At 40.1% G+C, this 17,022-nt stretch overlaps 1 protein-coding gene across 2 annotated transcripts in view; it reads left to right on the top strand.

Annotated features, from left to right (window-relative positions):
* WDR70 (WD repeat domain 70) overlaps positions 1 to 16,123 on the top strand; it is a 275,928-nt gene extending 259,805 nt beyond the window's left edge. For both annotated transcript variants that reach the window (XM_004017038.5, XM_027980102.3), the window contains 2 exons: positions 324 to 486; positions 15,948 to 16,123. In XM_004017038.5, the coding sequence (XP_004017087.1) occupies positions 324 to 486; positions 15,948 to 16,035 (251 nt within the window). In that variant the 3' untranslated portion in view covers positions 16,036 to 16,123. The remainder of the gene's footprint in view (positions 1 to 323; positions 487 to 15,947) is intronic.
* Positions 16,124 to 17,022: the final 899 nt, after the last annotated feature.

The raw sequence follows: 17,022 nt of genomic DNA, 5'->3' as shown, positions 1-17,022 counted from the left end.
TTGTATTTTAAAATATTATGGGGAAGTTGAGCTTTGGTGATGTTCCACTTCGGTTGTGATTACCTTAAATGAAAGCAGAAAGGACGATACTCAAGTACTCTTAAGTGTGCTTCAAACCAAAGTCTGTAGAAGCCCCAGAATGCTTAAAACCTTGATTCTTCACGGAATGTCAAAAATCAGGTCAATCTGAATCCCTGACCCTACGCTGTCATTCATTTAACCTGTAGCCTGGGAGCCAGCAGTGAAGGATTTTCAACCTTGTCAGATAAGCCCAGACTGTATGCTCACTCTGTTCCTGATTTGTTTTCTTCCCTTTGGAACAGGTCGTGGTGGCCGGGTTGGAACCCATGGAGGCACTCTGTCTTCATACATTGTGAAGAACATTGCTTTGGACAAAACTGATGACAGCAATCCCCGGGAAGCCATTTTGCGGCATGCCAAGGCGGCTGAGGACAACCCTTACTGGGTTTCTCCAGCATACTCCAAGTAAGGAACCAGCCTTTTAAAATAGAACATTTTTTATGTTAACAAATTGGGTAGAACATAGCTTTGCGGTTCTAACATCTCCCTTCCTCTTTTATTCTTAAGCATGAGAAATAGGCCAGGTACTAATGGTCCAGAAACATAGGCATTTGTTTATATCTGAGGACTCTAAAATTCTAAATTTTTAAACTAGGCCACTTCCATCAGAGTTATACCAGTATTCTTGTCTGGAAAATTCCTTGGACAGAGGAGCCTAGCAGACTCCAGTCTACGAGGTCACAAGAGTCAGACATGACTGAGCACTCACACAAACCCATTACGGGGGTTCCCTGGTGGCTCAATGGTGTAGAATCCACCTGCCACTGCAGGAGACGTGGGTTTGATCCTTGGTGGGGATGATCGCCTGGAGGAGGAAATGGCAACCCACTCCAGTATTCTTGCCTGGGAAATCCCAAGGACAGAGGAGCCTAGTGGGCTACAGCCCATGGGGTTGCAAGAGAGTCAGACACGACTTAGCGACTAAAACAACAACAAAACAACAAACCAGTTATGTGAAACTCATTCTACCTGTGATTTAAAAAAAAAGGAAGAAAGAAAAAGAAAATCACTGCCTATACGCGTTATCTTAGTTGTGAAAGTTGCTCTGTCATGTCCGACTCTTTGCCACCCCATGTATATACAGTCCATGAAGTTCTCCAGGCCAGAATACTGGAGTGGGTAGCCATTCCCTTCTCCAGGAAATCTTCCCAACCCAGGAATTGAATCTAGATCTCCCGCATTGTGGGTGGGTTCTTTACCGGCTTAGCCACCAGGGGAGCCCAAGAATACTGGAGTGGGTAGCTTATCCCTTCTCCAGGGGATCTTCCCGACCTAGGAATCAAACCAGGGTCTCTTGCATTGCAGGCGGATTCTTTATCAGCTGAGCTATAGTTAGGGTTAAAAACAGGAGAAGGAAATAGCAACCCACTGCAGTATTCTTGCCGGGGAAATCCCACTGACAGAGGAGCCTGGCATGCTGCAGTCCCTGGGATTGTAAAGAGTAGGACACAACTTAGTGACTGAACAACCAAAAGCAAATGAAGAGGAACAGTTTGTAGGATCCATTATTGAGGATTAACTTTTATTTGTGGAGCTGGTTTGTAAGTAATACTTAACACAGGCAGAGTAGAGCCTGCCAGTTCAGATTCCCTCAGTTAGCTTAACATGGGTGAAGCTATGGTTAGACTAGTGGTTAGACTTACAGAAAAATCATAAAAACTGTACAGAGAGTTGTTATATACTTTTCACTCAACCTGCCCTGATGTCAACACTTTACATGACCATAATACATATGGTAGATTTAGTCCTAATATTTTAAGGAATCTCCATAAATAGTCTTTTGAGCTTTGCTTTTTTTTTTTTTTTTCACTTAACAGTATGACCTGGAAATCACTGTCCATCAGTTCATAGAGTTCATTCTCATTCTTTTTCACATTCTTTTTCACAGCTGCATAGTGATCCACTATGTGGCTATACAGTGATTTATTCCACTGCTCTCCTGTGTGCCTGTTTAGATTGTTCCCAGTATTTTGCAATTACTAACATGGTGAACTCTGGGAGTTGGTCAGGGAGGCCTGGCGTGCTGTGATTCATGGGGTTGCAGAGTCGGACACGACTGAGCGGCTGAACTGAATTGAACTGAACGTAGTGAATAAATTTGTGTATGTGTATTTTTGTGTTGTTAGAAGTAAATCAGCTTTTTTTTTGTTGATGTTTTTATGTATTTCTAAAGTTTTCTCTTCGATTATGAGGAAGCTGATATTTATATGCTGGAAAAAAATCCTTTATAAACCAACTCAACTTATGTGTTATACTGATATTGAGCCCCTATATGCAGATCATTATGATCTATGGATACTTTGCCTAAAAGTAAAACACACTGTCTTAGCTTGGGTTCCTTAGAAGCAGACCTTGAGAAAAAGACCCCTGTGAAGATGACTGAAGCCAAGAAAGAGTACAACATTAAACAGAGTTCCAAGAAGGGTCATTTTCCTTAGTATCCCACAGGGTGACCCTGGAGACCCTGGTCAGGGTCACAAGAACTGGAGTGCTTCACTCCAGCATCCATTAGTCATTGGTGATGGCTGGAGGTGAAACTGGGGGGGACACTTAAGGTACTTCCAACTCTCTGGGGCTCCAACAACCTAGAGACAGTCCTCTGACAAAGAGATGGATGCTACTGCTGTGAGTGAAAGCACCCTGCAGAAAAATGATAAAGCGATTTGAGGGCCCCTAGTGGGGAGCATCATATCCTCTACTCTGTGTGTTGTAGCAGAGCAGACTTTATTGTATGACATCAGTGGTGGATGTTCACAACATGTATGAATAACCAGACAACACAGATGGAACGTCTCTGAACGGTTAGTTGGATAATATCACAACAGCTAAGAGGGTCATATCAAGGCTGGCCAGCTAAATAGTTTGCATTTAGCCTTCATTTGTATCAAATCTGTGTGCTATAAACTAATATGTGTCAACACATCCTTGGCACTCAGATATGCTTGTGGGCTTATGGATTATGCCTCTGTTGACACTTCTGTTTCTAATGGAATAGTTATTGTCTATTACCATTAGGGATTTCTTATACTTCAAAAATTTGTTTAGAAGCATACCAAAAATTATCTGAGGAAAGAAGAGTAAACAGAGCATAGTTTAAAATTTGCCAAACATAGTTAAGTATCATTTTGATAGTGAACTGCTCCAAACATATGTACATACGTTTGTACACAGAATAGATTGTTGCAGTGTCTCCACAAATATTGAAAAAATGTCATTTGCTGATTAATTATTGATATTAGCAGCATGAGCTTCCCAGGTGGTGCTAGTGGTAAAACACCCACATGGCCAATGCAGAAGACGTAAAAGTTGTGGGCTTGATCCCTGGGTTGGGAAGATCCCCTGGAGGAGGGCATGGCAACCCACTCCAGGTTCTTGCCTGGAGAATCCCATGGACCGAGCCTGGTGGTCTACAGCCTGTAGGTTGGACATAACTGAAGTGACTTAGCACGCATGCATATGTTAAAATCTTCTCTTTTTTCCCTGTGAGCTTTCTGTTTATGTCTTTTGCCCTTTTGTCTATTGGTCTTTATATTAAGGAGCTTAACCCTTTGTGTGTCATGTAATCCAAGTATTTCTACTAGTCAGTTGCCTTTATTTCTACTTTGTTTATGACATTCTTCCCCCAAGTGAAAAAATTGATTAAATGTGGTCAGACTTAGAGGGGTTTGTTGTTGCTGTTGTTTAGTCGCTAAGTCATGCCTGACTTTTTTGCGACCCCCATGGATTGTAGCCCACCAGGCTCCTCTGTCCATGGGATTTCTCAGGCAAGAATATTGGATTGGGTTGCTGTTTCCTTCTCCAGGGGATCTTCCCAACCCAGGGAACAAACCCAGGTCTCCTGCATTGGCAGGCTGATTCTTTACTACTGAGTCACCTGGGAAGCCCCTGAAAAATTATATCACACACAAATAATTTCCAACATTTGTACCTGCTATTTCTTTATCGTATCTAATTGTACTGACTATTACTGCCAGAACAGTATTAAATAATAAAAGCAATAGTGCACATCCTTTTCTTAAAACATGTGTAATCACCCTTTTTGTAGATGAAAAAATGTCAAATATTGGCAATTTCATATTGTTCAATTTAATGGTATCTCTCCATAAAGCATGACAACTTTTGAAAACATCCACATGCAAGATGTTAGAGAAGATTCAACAAAGATTTATGGAACACCTACAATGTGTCAGATATTGTTCTAAGTTGTGGTTTATGGAGCTTATATTCTGGTAGACAGAGACAGACAAATAAATCCGTAAATGTTAGATGGTAGCAAGTGCAATGAAGAAAGATGAAATAGGGATAAAGGGGCATAGAGTAATCGGGGAGAGAGAGGGGCACTATTTTCAGATACAACAATCAAGATAGAACCTCTGCTAAAGTGGTCTTGGACTTGAGTGGAATGAGGGAATGAGCCCTGCAGGTATCCTAGGTAAAGAAAACACTGTGTGGAGACGAGAGGCATGTTGCTCTGAAATAGATGCTGAGTTTTATTGAATTCCTTTGTCATGTCTCTGTGAATTTCTGCTTGTTGTGTTTTTGTTTGAGTGGGAGGTTTTTCTGGCCACACTGTGTGGTTTATGGGATCTTAGTTCCCCAACCAGGAGACCAGAGATGGAACCCTTGACCTCTGCAGTGGAAGCTCAGAGTCCTAACCACAGGACTACCAGGGGGTTCCCTGTGTACTTCTGCTTTGATCAATGAATATGATTAATCATATTCCAAAACTCCTAATAGTGAATCATCCTAGCATCTCTGATATGACCCTCACATGCTTGTGGTTTGCTCTTTGTCAGGTGTTAGGCTGCCTTCATAAAAACTTCATGTGCTTTCCTTTTCTGGATATACTCTTGAACTGCCTTGTGTACCATTAAATCTATTTGTAAAAATCGGAGAGATGGTCAAACTGTTCAAGTCGGGTGCTTTTGTGGAGGAGAGAGTGAGTAGTAATTCCTTAATCTTTCTCACGCTTGTCTATCCCCTCATGGGAAGTAGACTCTTTGGATTTTCGGACTTTTCTGACTCTGCTTGGTAATTAATATTTTCTTGGAAAAAAATTCGTCCACATTTTCAGCTTTCTTTAAATAGAGTTAATTGAAGCAGAAATTGATTTTGTTCATTAGTTACTCTTACCCAATGGCATTTTCCTGCATCATAGGGTGGTTTAGTATTATTTACAATTGAATAATAATGTTAGCCTCATAGCAGTTCTGCAAAATGGGTTGAATAGATACTGTCATATCCTTACCTTACATGTGAGGAAACTAACAATTTACAATTGAAACTAGAATTAGACTTCATTTCTCTTAATCCCTTGTAGGGCTTCCTTTGTAGCTCAGTTGATAGAGAATCTGCCTGCAATGCGGGAGACCTGGGTTTGATCCCTGGGTTGGGATGATCCTCTGGAGAAGGGAAAGGCTTCCCACTCCAGTATTCTGGCCTGAAGAATTCCATGGACATGTGTAGTCCACAGGATCACAAAGAGTCGGACACAACTGAGTGACTTTCACTTTCCCTTTCTCTCGATCCCTAATTTAATGAGCTCTTCAGAGGTCTGTGGTCTCTCTCAATATACACCTTCCTGATGCTACGTTTTGCTCCCATCTCTTTCCTTCCATTCAGCTTTGTCACTTCACGTTGATTGCATCCTGAGCTCATGGCGCTGTCTGTGGCGTCTGATTTGTTAGCCTGAATTGCAGTGCAGTTTCTCCTGTGGTCACCTGCTAAAGTATACTATTTTACTGCCAAAGAGTAGAGTGTTTGAAGGGAAGCTAATATTTAAAGGGTCTTTTCGTAAAGGTCACTGTAATTGAGAACGTGTGTCTGATTGTTCTTCTTCACTGCAGTTGATCCGTGTCAGTGATGGAGTGATGAAGTGAAAATTTACTGTGTCTTGCATTAGCCCAGAAAAACACAATTATTGACAGATATTACACAAATCTGCCTGCTTGCCGATGACACATACTCCCCTTTTCTCCCCAGTGATAAGAACAAAGAGCCTTAGAACCCTTTACCTTTATTTTTGAGTACTGAAGTTTCATTCCTGGCACTCGCAATCTAATAGCCCTGAAAATGTTAAAACACAGCAGGATCACAGAGGACTCTGGTTTAGCTACACATGGGCAGATTCAATTACAGTTTCTTGTCAAAAGATGTTGCTGTAGGGAGGGGAAGGGAGCTGGCTGGGGAGGGGGCAGGATAAAGATCCAGAATGCTATTAGCTTACACATCCCCGAGGGTAGTTGTGTGTGGGAACCTGAACCCTGGCCAGTAGCCTGACAGCCTGACAGCCGTGGTCACTTTTCTTGCCAGTTCAGTTGCCGTTAGTGCTGGTTCAGTCAATTTAATTTTCAGTGCACATGTCTCATGTGATACAGGATACATGGACATGTGTGTGAGCATTAATTTTATATTAATAACATTAATTTCATATTAATATAATTTTATATCAATTAATTAATATATCATTGCCATCTATAAAGGATCCACTGAAGTCATGTTGAGTTACTAGGCAATATTTCAAGAGGTCAGTCATTGAGTGAGTAAAGATTTGTATCAGGAAGAGACATAAACCCATAGAGAGAAGCATAACTTTTTTCCCCCTGAGTTGTGGTTGCCTGACTGTTATCACTGACCACTGTATTCCTATGTAAAGGCCAGTGTTTCTCAAAGTGATTTTGTGGACTGTCTGTGTCAGAGTCAAGGATGGGAGTGGGAAGGTTAATAATGCATATTTCTAGACTTCACCCCTGGAGAAGGAAATGGCAACCCACTCCAGTGTTCTTGCCTGGAGAATCCCAGGGACGGGGGAGCCTGGTGGGCCGCCGTGTATGGGGTCGCACAGAGTCGGACACGACTGAAGCGACTTAGCAACAGCAGCAGTAGCAGACTTCACCCCAACTCAGTTAGACTGAGAGATTGGAGCTGGGAATCTGCATCTTAAGTTCTCCAGGTGATTATTTTGCCCACCAAAGTCTGGTAATAATTTTTAAAAGTAATTATGTAAAATAAACCACAAGTTATTCACCTTCTAAAACTTCAAATGTATGAAATAGATTATTTTGATTATAGAAATTCATACTGAAGACAAGTTATTTACATAGAAGAACATTTCCCCCAGGGTTTGTTTTTTTTTAATAGTAAGCTGCTGTGTTGTATTTAATATGTAAATTATTTTATCAGATACATTCTATATACAACTTTTGAAAATATAAATTGGGGAATAAAGGATATGGTAATAATGACACTGCTGTTATACCATGCCAGTCATGTTTAAAATTCATATTATATATATTCTTTTAATCCTCACAACAATCCTATGAGAAAGGGATATTATTTTTCCAATTTGGCATATGAGGAAATATATAACTTGACCAAAGCCATACAGGTAGCAAGAGGCCGAATTGGGATTTGAACACAGGTGGTCTGTCTCCAAAGCCAAGCTTCCGCTTTTGAGTACTACAGCATATTGCTTGTCATCACAAAGCAACTGATAGTAGTTATTGGAAAAGTTGAATAATAGTGAAGCCAAAAAGATTACCGCGTGTGCCAGCATGGCGTAGTGGAAGAATGCTAGACTAGGAATCAGAAGTCCTGGGGTTTAGTTCCCGCTCCAGGGCTCACTTAACCTTCATGAGACTCTTTCCCCATGTATGAAGTAAGAGATTAGGCTACACTAATGCCCAGCTTTTGTGCATGTTTTCAAATAGAAATTGTGGCACACTGTTACATACGTTTTGTAAAAGTGAGCTTAGGGAGGGCATTGATGTTACCTGGGTTGCCTCAGGCCTTTTCAAAGATTTAATCATTCTAACTTGTTTGCCCACTTATTGATAGTGGTTCTAGAAGGTTCTTTTTGTTTTGTCCTCTATTTTTTCCCCCAGTTTCCACAGGTTTCATGTATGTCCCTTTTCCCACTCACCCAGCCTTGGAACTCTCGCACAAGCATTATGAGTTAGCATATCCTGTTTAATGAGTCTGAGATATGTTTAGGTATTTTCCAAAATATTCTGTCTTCATTTTCTGAAAACGATAGAACATTCTTTTTCTTGTTTTCTCTCATCTTATGCATCCCTAATGTTTTTTATGTGTAACTGAATTACCTCACTGTATACCTGAAACATTGTTAATCAACTATGCTCCAATATAAAATAAATATTTTTAATAAATTAATAATAAAAATTATCTTTGCTTAGCTCTTCACCAAAAAGAAGGGACCATTTCAAGTGGAATCTTTTGGTCAGGCCTTTATTTAATCTTCATAATTCTGCAATTGTGATGACTGGGTCAGAGTTCATCTGTACCGTATTCATTCTAACAGGGTTAACAAGTGTGTCAGATTGTCAAGTCATGGCTATAATTGACTTTGGCTTTGAGGTTTTTGCTTCATAATAAACAATGGGCCCTGAGCCAAAAAAGCTTGTGGTTTACAGTCACATACTGATGACTAAATATTATAAATGATTTCCCCTCATACTCATTCTGTTACCCTGGAGCTCGCTTTATGCTTTTTGAATGAATCATATCAGGAGAATATCCATAACTAAAAAGAATTTGACCTGTCAACTTCCCATTGCACCCACAGACACTTTGAGACTTCTCTCTGGCCTGAGCGCTTGAGGAGGAGTGTAGAAAGCCTAGGTTAGAGCTTAGTCAGAAGAGACAGCCTTTGAATCTTTGAAAGGGCACTTTGAATGTCTTACATAAACACTATATCCAAAAAAAATGCCCTTTTGGAAGATTACAGGGAGAATTTTTATTCATTACTGACTGTTCTACGCAAAATTCCTCTGGATGGAAAAACTGAAGATGCTTTGAGAAGTACTGCTTCAAGTGTGGCCCCAAGTTGGAGGCTAAGGTTTTTCTAAGGTGCCTCCTTTTTATCCCAGGAAGGGGGTTGGTTCTTCCTCGTTCCCAAAGTGGAAATGAGGTGGGACTCAGCTTCTGTTGGGCTTCTGTCATTGTTCTGTGCACGCTATTGCTGGAAGAAGACTCACTTTGTACTAATAACTTTGAGAATTCAGTTTAAAAAACATTCCAAGAGGAACATTCATCAGCAAGAAGTTTCAGCTATTCAGAATTTATAGATTTGAGAAAGGCATTTGCTTAAGCTTTTATATTTACTTCATGAAATATTAACTATTAGCAAGTGCAGAATGTTACTGAAGCTAAAACAGCAAAAAAACCATCACCCCTCCTCTGATTAGTTTATTTAACTGTTAGCGGTGATAACTATCTTGCTGTCTAATCTGCTCTCCTTTTCTTGGCAACTCTAATAAACAAGATGACACATATAGTCAAGTGAAAAATGTTTACTATTTGCCAAATGAGTTAATCACACTGGAAAATAAAAATTTCACATCAGCCTTCTGTAAGTTTATTTTCAGTTAACACTTAGAAAAATGGGTAAGTGTGGGCAGAAAACCAGTGAAACAGAGTCTGGATGAAGTTGGACACTTCACTACTTCCTAGGGAGGCTTATTAGCTCATCCCCCCTCACCTATTGCGTTTGTGTGATGCTTGGGCTTAATGGAATGTTCCTCTTCCTTCCTTTTTCTTCAGATTAGTCCTTTTATAGGATTTTGTTTGGGGCGCCTGAGGTAAATCTGCTATGAGACTGTAAAGTTTGAGTTGACCTGTCTCTTGAGAATTCTAGAGGAGCTGATTAAACAGAAGACAGGAAATGGGTGGTTATAAAATGCCTTCTTGAAGCAGTAGGGTATATTTCTTGCACATCGTTTACTTATATGTATATTTCCCTAGTTGCTGCCATGTCTTCAGTGCCCCTTTGGTTTAGTTTTTCTACTTTTTCCTCATGGAAGCACCCAAAAGAGTCTGTGTTAAGACCAGTGTATGAATTCCATTTCTTCAAGCTGTCCAGAAAAGAATCCATTTTTTTGTGGCCGGTGACAAGGTTAGAAGGGGCTTAGAGGATTTTTTGTTGTTTATGTGTTGGTTTCCTATTGGTTTTAAAAGTAGGAATTTCTGGACCAGCTTTTAAGTGTTTTCAAAACATTTTATCTTTTTGCTTGTGTCATTTTGCTCTTGCTTGACACTCTTGATTTATTTTTACAGATGTTTTCTATGCCAAGGGCAAATTAGGCCACCCCCAGGAAAGAAATCTCCTGATTATGTTCCTGACTCTGCTGGAAGTTGCCTAATCACCTCTGTTCTTCATTGTCTTGAAAAGTGACTAAAGAAGTCTGTTTTAAATGCCCTAAATTATCCTGAATTGATTTTTTTTAATTTTTTGGTCTTCCCTTTGTATGTATTTCCAAAAAATCTCAAAAGAAAAGCTGCTAGAAATAAATTTAAAGATAAAAATTGCTGGCAAGAAAGAATAGCTGCAAGATTTAAAGCTATAATTCTCTCATTTTGCTTCCATAAAACAGTGGCATTCCCTAGACTGGACAGATACACTCATTGCGCTAAGTCTAGTAATATGTTTTGAAGAACCTGGTCTTTCTTCAGCAGACAACATGCAGTTCTTATGGAAGGTGCTGACCTGTGTGTAAGAATGTTGGTTTTGCAGGGGCAGGATAAATTGGCACAAGGGAGACTTGCCTTCCGTGGGCCATATCTCCCTTCACCTCCCCATCCCATTCTCCTGAGAATTAGAGACTGCTCCTTAAAGGGTGGCCCTGTGAGAATGCAAGCTCAGACTTCCTTCACCGAGCCTTCTATAGCATCACACAGGCCCAGCTTCTCTAGATGTGAGAAATACTTTCCTGCAGTTGGAGTAAACTCGCCATGTGTAGCAGTCTGTGTTAAGAACACAGACTCTGCTTTCAGAGCCTTTCTTTCCCAAGCACAGGGAGGGAGGGAGCGGCCAGCCCACACTCCTCCCAGTGGGCTCCGCCTGCCAGTGCTGACAAGATAAGCTTAGGAAATGTTATGGCGATTGGAGATTTTTATTGAATCTAGTAAAACATTTGGATCTGTGTTTGGTAATCTTTTAATTTTTTTCTAGAAATATTTATCTGCAAGCAGTCAGAAACGAGAAAACAAAGTCTGGCCTCGCACCACAGATGGTTTGAGAAGCACTGCTGCAGGCATGGCCTTGGGTTGGAGGCCAAGGCTTTTCCTAAGGTGCCTCCTTTTTTCCTAGGAAGGGGGTTTGTTCTTCCTCATTGCCAAGTTCAGGAGCCTAGTCTTTTCCTTTTTTAATTTTGGTAAAATACACAGAACATGAAATTGGCCATCTTAACTATTTGATGGTATTAAATACATTCACATTGTTGTGCGACCAGTCCCCAGAACTCGTTTCATCTTGCAGTAACTAAGGTCTATGCCCACTACACAGCAACTCTTCGTTTTAGTCTGTTGATATTGTCTTTTGATGTACAGTTTTTAATTTTTATGCAGGCCAGTTTACCTATTTTTCTCTTGCCTGTGTTTTTGGTGTCATATCAAAAAAAATCATGACGAAATCCAATGTCATAAAACTTTCCCCTGTGTTTTCTTCTTCAGGCTTTATCATTTTTGCTCTTAGGTTTAGGTCTTTGATTGATGCTGAGTTAATTTTTGTACATGGTATAAGGTAAGGGTCCAGTTTCATTGCATATGGGTATACAGTTTTCCCAATGTTTTTTTGTTGAAAAGAGCCCAGTTTTATACTCAGCTATTATCTACCTGGGCAGCAAAATGAAAGGAAAAAGTGATAAGCAAGCATTGCTGGGAAAATTTGAGCACTGGTTTATGCCTTGATTTTGGCAATTTGGGGAAGGGGAACATGGCTATTGAATGCTCAGTGGAACACGAGAGCGCAGTGTCATGCTTTGATGTGTTCACGTAATACAGCTATTTTGCTGACAGCATTTTTATTAGTTCAAAAGTGGCATTTAAAATAAATTCATGGAGTTTCACAAATAAGACCTTCCAACCTTCCAAACAAGTTGATATCCCTTGAGTTAAAATACCTGGAGAGAAAAAGAAAACTGTTGTGGTCTGGTAATTGAAAGTGACAGTCTTAGTGACCCTCATATGAAAATTTACTCAATGAATTTGGCTGAGTTCAATTATAGGGAAGGGGAAAGTTATCTCCTTTGAAAAACTAAACTCTTTTTCTTTTGTCTTGGCTTCTAGGAAATTTAGTGCTAAGTTTTATGCTTGGTTATATATCTTTTCATCTTTTTGTTCTTGACCTTCTACTTATTTGTTTTGTTTGGATTTTCTTTATAATTCAGTTTTATTGAGGTATAGTTTATTTACAATAAAATACAAAATGCACCCTTTTCAAGTCTTAACAAATGTTTACACCTGTAATCACCACTTCAGTCAAGATTATACAATGTCTCTATTCACACAAAGCGTTCTCCCATGCCTCTTTGCCATCATTACTGCTTTTCTGCCCCTTGTTAAATAGATCCATTGATTCTATGCCCTTCAGTGTTTGCCACTAACCTACTAAAAATACTTCTGGAAGTAGGTGGATTATAAGGGGAAAAAAGTGACTACATAAATGAAATAGCCTTTTCAAGCTCTAGGTTTTCTTCCTGTGACCTGTCATTCAGTTTCTTTTTTTATATCCCAAAAAGGCGGCACTACAACTTCATAAGGACTTTTCTCATTGCAGCTAACTCTGATGAGCTATGAAGCATTCCCAGCTATCTTTAGAAGACCTTGTTCTGTTTAGTCTTGTAGAAATTAAATAGCTAGTTCTAAGGATTTATTTTTAAACTCCCAGCACATTTTATTACAAAGTAGATAGAAGAGCATTATCTCAACATAAAGGATATTTCACTTAAACACATTTTAACTCATGGTAAAAGTCACAGTATTGCCTTCAGTTTGTGTGTGTGCGCGCATTTTTTGGAATATATTGTTGCAAACATCCTCAGTACACATGCACCATGAAAGAAAGTAAAAGTGAAAGTTGCTCAACCGTGTCCAGCTGTTTGCGAACCCATGGACTGTAGCCTGCTAGGCTCCTCTGTCCATGAAATTCTCCAGGCCAGAATACTGGAGTGGGTTGCCAATCCCTCCTCCAAGGGATCTTCCCAACCCAGGGATCAAACCCAGGTCTCCTGCATTGCAGGCAGATTCTTTACTGTCTGACCACCATGAAAGTGAAGTCGTGTCCAGCTCTTTGCAACCCCTTGGACTATAGCCTGGGGCTTCTCTGTCCATGGGATATTCCAGACAGGAGTAAGGGGATCTTCCCAACCCAGGGCTAGAACCCGGGTCTCCTGCTTTGCAGGTGGATGCTTTACCTTCTGAGCCACCAGGGAAGCTCCTGAGCACCATGGATGGTGCTAAATAGAGGAAACCAGGCACAAAATAATAGGCATTCTACAGAGACAGGATGGACACAGTGAGGCTGCTCTGTGAGACCAGGAGTCAGGATACAGTGATCCTGGGTTGAGGGTTAGTGACTCGAAGGGAATATGAGGGGCTTGGGAGCAAGCCATGCTGTTTCTTCTTAAGGGTGTTGGTTTCATGGCACACAGAGTTTGTGAAAATCCAGAGAACTGTACATGTGTGAAATAATGCACTTCTCTGTCTGTATTATACTTGAGTTAATGTTAAAAACACACACTTCATCATCATCTACCCTGGGCCTTTAGCCCTTTGGGACCCACTAATCACGTTCAATATCCACATTTAGTGGAGTAGGAAACCAAGCCCCTGAGAGGGGAAACACCTGTTCCAGGTGACAGAGCAAGTCAGGGGCCAAACTGGGAATGAATCCCCAGCCCAAGGCTTAGCTCGAGGGCTCCTCACCACTCCAGGCTTCCAGAGGATTTTTTTCAGCCAGACAAATTTGTTCCTGTACAGGTTTGTCTATACCCAAAGGATCAATATCTTTGCCAGAAAGATGAAATATGTCATGAGCACCAGTTGCCTTGTTGTAGCATGTTAGAAAGTCAGTGGCCCTGCTTTCTAGTAACTCAGCAACTCATGACCTATGAAAGTCTGCAGCTGGTTTTGGAAATGTTAGAGTTATGACTTGTTTATAGATGTCACAACAATGTCTTGAAGTGACAACAAGAAATGTAACCAACTGGATTGTGTATGGGGACAGTGTGGGCTCTAGGCAGATGACTGGAAAGATAGGAACTGTGCCTAACTTGTGCATGAAGAATTCTGGTGCATGCCTTGCATCGAAACAGTGTCTGCCTGGAAAGTGGGTGGGTTATGCTTCTTCCCCAGGAGAATAAAGCAGCAGCGAACAGTAATAATAAGGGTTGTTTTTTTCCTTCCAGTTTTATTGATACAATTGACATATAGCACTGTATAAGTTTAAAGTATGATAGTGATATGATTTACATACATGATGAAATGATTACCACAATGTTTAATGAGCATCCATCATCTCATACAGACACACAATTAAATAGAAAAAAAAAATTTTTTTTCCTTGTGATGAAAACCCTTAGGATTTATCCTCTTAGCAGCTTTCGTATATGGCCTAAGGCAGTTTTAATTCTCTTTATCATGGGATAGATTGCATTCATAGTATTTATTTGTCTTCTAACTTGAAGTTTATTTGACTTGAAGTTAACTTGAAGTTTTCAACTTTTAACTTGAAGTTTTTGACTGCCTTCTTCCAATTTCTCCTCCTCCATCCCCACCTCTGATAACCACAGATCTCATCTCTTTTTCTGTGAATTTGTTTGTTTTGAAGTATGATTGACCTAAAACACTGTGTTGGTTTCTGGTACCCTGCACAGTGATTTGATATTTCTGTACATATCACAGTGATCATCATGATAAATCTAGTTACCATCTGTCATCCTATGGAGGTATTACATAATTGTTGACCCTATTCCCCACTCATTTCATACCAGTGACTCTTATTTTATAACTGTAAGTTTGTACCTCTCATCTCCGTCACCTGTTTCTCTGCTCTCTATACCTCCTCCCCTCTGGCAACCACTTGGTTAGTAATATAAGGTTTTAACCCTGTTTCACTTGCCAGATAAAGGGGATTTTGACATTAGTTTACCACTCTGCAGTGACTTTCCTATTATGAACTGAACTCTAAAAGAAGATGTAAGCTGAAGTACGTCATCTGCAGATGGCATGCTTTAATGGTCCCTCATAATGCGACTTAGCAGCAGCAGCATAATGCCGTAGAGCTGCTTTTAAAAGGAAACCAGCGTTACTGAGAGGGGCATAAATTATGGCCGTCTGATATTTTCCTGCAGTTATTTTCTGTGTGAACGATGTAAAAAGGAATGATGTTGAACCAGGTATGTTGACAAAGCACAACAGGTCCTGATGCAAAGATTGCTCGATATGCTGCTTGTCAGTATTACACCAGTGACGCTCAGTGGTAGATCCTACAATGCTGGATATTCGCATGCATTGACCTGGGTGTTGGGTGGAACGAATGTTCATTTGTTTTTTACTTTTGCTGACAAGTCCAAGTTACCATATATGTTATCTGTTATTTTAAATTCATGAGATAAGAAGACTCTTGCCTCAGATTCTGCTGTTTGTGTGCACTCTAATCAAGTGCATTTGGGCTACTTAAGTCTAGGAACAGCCCACAGAGTTATAAATAAAGACTGTGTAGATTCTTGCCTGGTGACTATAGTTTGGCCTCCCAAACAGTCCTGGTTATTTAGCCCAAGTTTGAGGTGGAGGGTGGTTATGGATGTGTGAGTTTCCACTGAATTTGATACATTTTCATTTTATTTAAGGAAAGGACAACATACGTAGTCTGCCACAGAAGGAAAACCTTTAAAAGAATCTGAACATAATTAAATTTCCATTATCCTTTTCTTTGCCAGAAGGTTAATGATTCTCTAATAATTGAGATGTAATTGATCCCCCAAATGTGCTTCCACTTGATGAAAGTAGCAAAGTCCAATACGCACTTGCTGACTAAATTTTTCCTCTCCTCTTTAACTCTATTTTAGGACTCAGCCCAAAACCATGTTTGCCCAAGTTGAGTCTGATGATGAGGAAGCAAAGAATGAGCCAGAATGGAAAAAACGTAAAATTTGAAGAATCTCCTATGAGAGCTGTTTGCATGAGGGGGAGGGATATTGAACAGGTTTGTTTTTTTAATGAAATAAAAACACATTTTTATGAACAGGTTTTGTCCTTTGCATTATTGAGCCATTCAAAAGGTTGGTAGCTACCCTTCACTAAACTTGTGTTTACATTTTCTTACCTATGACTATTGAACTGTATTATAAGTAAATAAGAAGTAGATTCTTAGCGTATTACCAAGTACTTTCAGTATTTGAAGACTTTATTCAACAGTTATTGGTCTTATACAAATTGTTATAACCTTGGTGGAGGGGAACATACACTGAGACGTACATCTGTCGTGAGCAATTCTAAGAGCACGGTATGGAAATGAACATCAAAATGGTTAATATCTCTGTATAATTTCACAACAGTTGTTTACATGACTGCAAATAATTAGGCTGAGTTCAAACTGAAAGTTTGAACCATTGCCATACTAGGAAACAACGTGTATCTGATTATCCTAGAACAGCAGAAAGCAGTGATCAGGAGTTAGGAAGTGGGCTTTGAAATAAGACCAGTGTGGGTTCAAATCCTGGCTCTGCTCTTTACTGTCTGGGTCACTTTAGGAGAGTTATTAAGCTTCTCTCTTCTGGACCAGGGCTCCCCAACCGCCAGGCCACGGACTGGTACCCCTTTCAGATCAGTGGCTGCATTAGATTGGAAATAAAATGCACAGTAAATGCAGTACACCTGAATCATCCTGAAAGCATCTGCTCCAATCCCCACCCAGGTCCGTGGAAAAATCATCTTCCATGAAACTGGTATCTGGTGCTAAAGATGGTTGGGGACCACTGTTCTAGACTCAGATGATGATACTATAACCTTCGAAGGTTTGTCAGAGCATTAGATTAGACATACGTGTAAAGCATCTAGTATAGTGCCTGACATGCAGTAAATATAACACTAAATACTTGCTCTTTTAAAACAGAGCTAGTGATAATGACTTAGTCTGGTTTT

Source organism: Ovis aries, chromosome 16 (genome assembly GCF_016772045.2).
Source record: "Ovis aries strain OAR_USU_Benz2616 breed Rambouillet chromosome 16, ARS-UI_Ramb_v3.0, whole genome shotgun sequence".
Classification (NCBI taxonomy): Eukaryota; Metazoa; Chordata; class Mammalia; order Artiodactyla; family Bovidae; genus Ovis; species Ovis aries.
The sequence above is the reverse complement of the archived record's forward strand: the minus strand, read 5'-3'. Positions and strand labels throughout refer to the sequence as shown.